Source organism: Mandrillus leucophaeus, unplaced genomic scaffold (assembly GCF_000951045.1).
Source record: "Mandrillus leucophaeus isolate KB7577 unplaced genomic scaffold, Mleu.le_1.0 Scaffold1867, whole genome shotgun sequence".
Classification (NCBI taxonomy): domain Eukaryota; kingdom Metazoa; phylum Chordata; class Mammalia; order Primates; family Cercopithecidae; genus Mandrillus; species Mandrillus leucophaeus.
In genome coordinates, this window is record NW_012101884.1 from 54,999 (window position 1) to 61,654 (window position 6,656).

The window sequence follows — 6,656 nt, forward strand, 5'->3', positions numbered from 1 at the left end:
ACCGAACACAAAGAAGAAGGTGTGGTGGAGGGACCCAGGGACTTCCTCTTCATCGGATTACCGGTTTCCACTGAATTCCCAACCTGCCCATACTTGAGCCCCATGTCTGCCTTCTTCTCTTTACTGCCATTGAGATGGGGACCACCACCCTTTCCTCAAATTCCCACAGACATCACATGTCACTGTCCTGTATGGTACTGAGTTTGGGGTTAGAGATGTGGCATTGCAGTGCAGCCCGGCCAACAATGGGAAATCAGTGAAACAGATGACAGCCCTCAGCCTAAATCTGGCCCGCCACCTGTTTTGTACAGCTATGAGCTAAGAGGGGTGTTTACATTTCCAAATGGTTGACGAAATCAGAAGAAAAATAACATTTTATCTTCACACACGAAAACTGCATGAAATTCAGAGTTCAGTGCTCATGAAGTTCTAGGGATCAAAGCCTTGCACATCACTTACAGTCTCATCCATAGTGGTCTTTGTCTATGCAGCAAAGTTGAGATAAGTAGCTGGGACATCTACCATATAGTCTGCTGAGCACAGGTTTTCTGCTCTCTGGCCCTAAAAACTCCTGCTCCAGGACATCCCAGGTCCTGCATTTCCCAGTTGCTCTCCTTGCTTTCCCCAAGGCAGGCCCCATCTGGCCACTGCAACCCCTTGCTCTCTTTCCCTCAAGTCCAGCCCCTTGTCCTCCAGCCTCCTCCACACCTCCAGGGTCCCCTACTTGGTTCAGCAGATTGACCTCGCCATCCTTGCTTTCTGAGGTGGGGGCAGGGCATCATCTTTTCAGCCTGCGAATAAATCTGGGCATATCTATGAATAAAGTAAGGAATTCTGCCAGCAGCTTGTCTCATAGCACATTTCTCCCCTGGACATCAGGAATGCAGAAAGCAGGGCCCAGGGTGAGACATTCTCAGACCCTCGTAGCCAAGCACCTTTCTTCCTGCAAGCCACCAAATATTCCAAGGCCATACCCAGCCAGTTTATGATTTACACTCACAAGTTAACAAAACAAAACAAAAAAAAATAGTTTTTCTTTTTCTTTCTTTCTTTTTTTTTTTTTTTTTCTGAGACAGAGTCTCACTCTGTCGTCCAGGCTGGAGTGCAGTGTCTCAATCTCGGCTCACTACAACCTCCACCTCACGGTTCAAGTGATTTTCTGGCTAATTTTTGTATTTCTAGTAGAGACAGGGTTTCACCATGTTGGCCAGGTTGGTATCGAACTCCTGACCTCAAGTGATCTGCCCGCCTTGGCCTCCCAAAGTGCTAGGATTGCAGGCATGAGCCACCACACCCAGCCAATATTTTATTTATCTAAAAGCACTGGATGGAAAATTGATGATATGTCTGTTGCGAGGAAGATAAATTGGGAGTGAAATTCTGTAAAAAGCAAGCAAAGGGCGATAGACACATAAACAGAGATGGCAACTCTGGGAAAGAAAAAAGGCAGGCTGTAGAAATCACCTAAAATGCTCAGTGTCCACGAGTGATACACAAGTTCATTAAAATGGCAAGAACAATCAAACCACATGTAATAAAAAGGCAGACATGACAACCTAAGAAAGCATCTGCTGTTTAACTCTGGGGAGCACTTTGCATGGCCAGTTACTCTCATCCTCCCTCAGCTCTCACCTCTGCTTCTCCACCTGCCATTCCACACTGGCCAGGTACTGCCCGTAGTCTTCTTGGCAGGCCTCAGCCTGCCTCTCTGGAGCAGCTGGGCATCCAGGACGAGGTCGTTGCTGTGGAAGGAGCCCTCTCACTCCCTCCCCAGCCTCTTGATTGCAGCCACGAGCTGTGCCCGCTGCTGCCTCTGCTCCTCCACGGTGGCCCGGTTGTTGAAGGTGTAATATCTCCTCACACACTCCTGCACCAGGTCCTTCAGGCTATGGTTGTCCATGTATGCTACATAGTCATCCAGGGCCTGGCCCCTAAGACCTCTTTGTGGGTGAAGAGGATGACCACATGTCTCATGGCCCCTGCCCCAAAAACCTCCTTCACCCTCCTGACTGCCACCATGTCCTAAGCAGTGAAACGCCTCAGCTGGATCACCAGAAGCAGCACGTGGGGCCCCGGGGCAGAGAGCAGGTAGCAGTTCCCAATGTTCTTGTACAGCTCTTGAGTCTGGACCTCTGACTCAAAGATGGAGAGCATGTCAACCACCAGGACTTTCCTCCTGTTCCATGTTCCTGTCTCCACCTGGCACGTCCTGGTTACTGACTGGGCCCCCAGCTTGGACTCAAACACAAGCTGGCCGAGGATGCTGTTCCCTGTGGCACTTTTCCCTCAGCCTGTTTTGCCCACCAGGGGGATCAGCAGCAGCAGTGATCCTGGAGCCAACCTGCCTTGTCCTCAGCCTGTGAGAGTGGGTGAAGAGTGAGTGTGTAAAAACTGCATTCTGAGGTGGAGGCACCAAAAGACAGAAGGCAAAGGCATCCAGAGGCACTGGCACCCTGGGTCAGTGAGGACTCCACCGCTCCACTCCCATCCCTGACCCCACGTACAGAGAATGGAGGGACTCACACAGTGTTTGTGGGATTACCCAGCTGGCCAGAGCCCCAGGGCTCTTCCCCTTTGGGACTGCTGAGCTCTGCCCCTTTCTGGCCTTCCCTCGATGCACTTCCCACCCTGAGGGCCTAGGGTGGGGCCAGGAGGAGGCCGTTTTCTCCGCCACTGCATGGTCCATCTCATGCTTTCTCCCTCTCCCATCCCTAGCTGATCTCTATTTTTCACGATCACAGAGTTTTATTTGGAAAATCTTGTCTTCACTGAAAAGAGGATGGCAGTTAAGAGCTTAATATGCTGTATTTCTGGGGGTAAATGTGTTTTCTTTGTCGTTGGTGAATACAGTCTTGTGCCTTTCACTGCCAGGTGGGAAGTTTGACCCCCAGTTCTGCGTCTACAACCCTTGACCTTTATAAGAGCTTTACCAAGTGCAGCTCCCTTGCCCGTGCAGAAGGCACCTGCTCCACCCATTCGAAGCCCTTCTATCTTATCCTAGAGGAGAAAACATACATGGATTGTTCACACTGGAGGCGGATGTGATATCCAACACAAAGCATCACATTTTACAGATGAGGAAATTGAGGCAAGAAAAGAAAACCCTGCTGAGGTCACACATTATTTAAGGGATGAGCTGAGACTAACACCCAGGTCTGCTGACTTCAGGTATTCTCAGCAGTAGCCTGGGCTTCCTGCTGAAGAACATACAGACAGCCCCAAAATGCACCACAAGTCTGCGTTTCCCAGCACCTGTATTTAACATACAGGCAGCCCCAGAATGCACCACATGCCTGCGTTTCCCAGCACCTGTATTTAGCTAACGGGAGGCGGTGAATGGAAGGCAGGGAAGGCTGATGGATGCTGTCCACCCAGATCAAGAAAGTCAGCAATCATTTCCAACTGAACATCTGGCTGTCATGTGTTCTTGTCCACTTTTAGGGTCTCAGGGCTGGTACCCAAACTAAAGTGTGCCCGGCAAAGCATCCCCCTTTGATAAACACACAAAAGAAATTCTCCCCTATGTTTCCACGGTGATGGTGGTGCAAAGGGTGACCAACCATCCTGGTTGACCCAGGTCTGCGAGGATTCCCTGATTGAAGGACTTTCAGTGCTGAACTGGGAAAGTCCCAGACACACCAAGATGAGCTGCTTACCCCAAGAGTAGGAGATTGTCATGGGTGCAGGTTAGGGGTGGGGAGTAGGGGCATGAACATCCAGTAATTGGAGAGAAGAACTGATTTGTTGGGCTCAGATTAATGCCTTATGCTACAGAGGATTGGTGCTTCCCTATTCCTACCTCAGTCTTGGACCAGTCACTACCCCAGGGGCACTTCTCATCAAGCCCCCTCACCTCCTTGCACTGTTCCCACCATACCTTTCCTCCTACCTCCTACCTCCTACTTCCAGTGCTCAGGTAGAAAATCCACCCAGGCCCCAGAGAAGAATGACTTCTCAGGCTTCGCTACTATGAAAAACCTATACAACCCTTTCCAAAGCAACATGAGGACCTTGCTGTGTGCAAAGTTTCAGTGCGTTGCCTTGTAACAGGCTCAAGGCATTAATGCTAAAGAGTGAGTCCCTAATTGCAGAATTGTGGAGCCTATGCCTGGTCAATTGAAAAAATACTTTTTGGACTGATGTCATGGCGCTTTAGGGGAAGAAGTTAGTGTTCCACGGGGCCCTGGTACTGAAGATGTGATCCAGGTCACCCCTAACTCTTTCCCACTCACCCAACCCTCTTGCGCCCACCTTTTCCCTCTCTCCTCTAGCAGAATGAAGCATGCAGGCCTGGGTGAAGGAGTACCTCCTGGCAACTCTGGGAACGATGGCTATGCTAATAGTGGGTATAGTGCCTGTGAAGAAAAAAACAAGAGACTCACTGAAAGTCTGAGAAGCAAAGTAACTGTTATAAAATAATTTTCCATTGAAATAGGCCATGAAGTTAAAACCCAAAATAAATTATTAGCTGAAATGGATTCACAATTTGATTCTACAACTGGATTTCTAGGTAAAACTATGGGCAAAGTGGAGATTTTATCCATAGGGAGCCAAAAAAAAAAAAAGCTGCTGGGCTCTACAATGCTGTTTTATTTATTTGTCTTTTTTTGTCATTTATTGGATTAGTAAACTGAGGTGATGCAAGTAATTGTGAATTTGGAATTTGTTCCAATTTAATGACTTGGTGTACCACCTTGATAAAAATCAGCACCAAAACATTCCTAGTTTTCAAACACTATGGCATTTTTCATTGAAAATTGCTGCACGTTTCTTGTTTTATAAATCACGTTAGATACTACAGTGCTCTTTGAATATTGTCTGCTTTTTCCTTTTCTTTTTTTTATTTTAAGTTCTGGATTACATGTGCAGGATGTGCAGGTTTGTTACATGGGCAAATGTGTGCCATGGTGGTTTGCTGCACCTATCAACCCATCACCATGCCACCTAATAGCCTGGCATGCATTAGCTATTTTTCCTGATGCTCTCCCTCCTCCCACCCCACCCTCCCCGAGAGACCCCAGTGTGTGTTAGTCCCCTCCCTGTGTCTGTGTGTTCTCATTATTCAGCTCCCACTTGTAAGTGAGAACATGTGGTGTTTGGTTTTCTTTTCCTGCATTAGTTTGCTGAGGATAATGGCTTCCAGCTTCATCCATATACCTGCAAAGGACATGATCTAATTCCTTTTTATGACTGCATAGTAATCCATGGTGTATATGTACCACGTTTTCTTTCTCCAATCTATCACTGATCAGCATTTGGGTTGATCAAATACTGTTTCTTAATGACTCATTTTGGCCCCTGTCTTCAGGGGTAATGAGACTATGTGGCTCCCCCAATTTCCAAGTTGTTTTTCTATTGCTTGCTAATGACTAAACAGCATTGTAATATTCTGTTGTTATCATAAAAGTAGCTTTATGTCCCATGTAAGGAAACTTTTAGTGAGAGAGTAACAGAATGCCTGAAGAGCCTGACTGTGAGCTCTAGAAGTAGTCAACCAGTTTGTGATAGAATGGTAACTGAATTTTCCCAACTACATCAGCTGTGATGACGTGCTCCGTTTTCCTCCTTTAGTTAGTTAAAATCATAGGCTGATTTCTTTTTACCTATAATCTCCCTAATAATTTTTGATGATAGTGACCCCTCACTTCTCTATGCCCAAAAAACTCATTCTTTAAATAATGCTTGTCATGTTGGCATAGTTCTAATAGGGACCAATGTACATGTGTATCCGTATAGTTATTGTTTTATATTAACTTTATAAATTCTGTTGACTTGGCTTATAATAGTTTTATGATTTTTACTATATAGGTAGGATTATATATAGATTATCATTTGTGACAGAATAATGTGAAGTTAAGTAATTACTAAACTCTAAATGGAAATAGTATTCAAGAAACTCAGGCACTGAACTTGAAGATAAGAGTACTGTTGCTTTAATCCAGTGTATTTGCTTATGGAAAGAAAAACACAAAGGCGGACTTGAGTAAAAAGAAATATTAAAATATTGTTAAAAATTCTGTATTACTACTATTTTGGAATTTAACCATTTATAGTCTCCAAAAATAAATTTTCAAATAAAATATTTTTATAAATAAAAAACGCTTTTTGGAATAAATCAATTTTCTAATGTTCCTTGGGATCATGCCACATATGATGGTATCTAGCTCCTTGCCCCCCAACACAGACACAGTTCAATTGGCCAGTGATTACTTTAGCAGGGAAAATAAATTAATAAATAAATAATTTTGGAATCATTTTCATGGAAGTACTAAATGTCAAAACTCACTTTCTATGAGGTAATTCCCTAGTAATTTCTTTGTAATTGAGCCTGAGGGTATTTTTAACACCAGTACTGCCTCCTGGAATCTCTCTATTCTTTAGCCAGGTCCCATGGAAGTTAATCTAATCTGGTTGCAAAGTCTGTCCCACAGTACACACAATTCAAATAAGAGTTATCCACCCACAGCTCTGATGACACAACTCAAGCCTTGCCTTTACATCCAAGCAAGTGCTGATGTTTTGGATAGAAACCAAAGCATTTTCTGTCATCTTGCAATCCATGAGAGGGCCCTTCAAACTGAGTGTGATGGTCATTCTTATGTGTCACTTGGCGAGGCCATAGTACCCAATGGTCTAACCAAACACTAATCCAGGTG

General features: G+C 45.3%; 1 protein-coding gene and 1 pseudogene across 1 annotated transcript; one reads left to right on the top strand and one right to left on the bottom strand.

Annotated features, from left to right (window-relative positions):
* Nucleotides 1–1,556: 1,556 nt before the first annotated feature.
* Nucleotides 1,557–2,976, bottom strand: GIMAP5 (GTPase, IMAP family member 5). Its single transcript, XM_011977993.1, is given in 4 exon segments — nt 1,557–1,705; nt 1,708–1,938; nt 1,941–2,330; nt 2,931–2,976. Coding segments are annotated over 4 exon segments (816 nt in total).
* Nucleotides 2,977–4,275: 1,299 nt separating this feature from the next.
* On the top strand, nt 4,276–4,639 carry LOC105538197 (annotated as a pseudogene).
* Nucleotides 4,640–6,656: the final 2,017 nt, after the last annotated feature.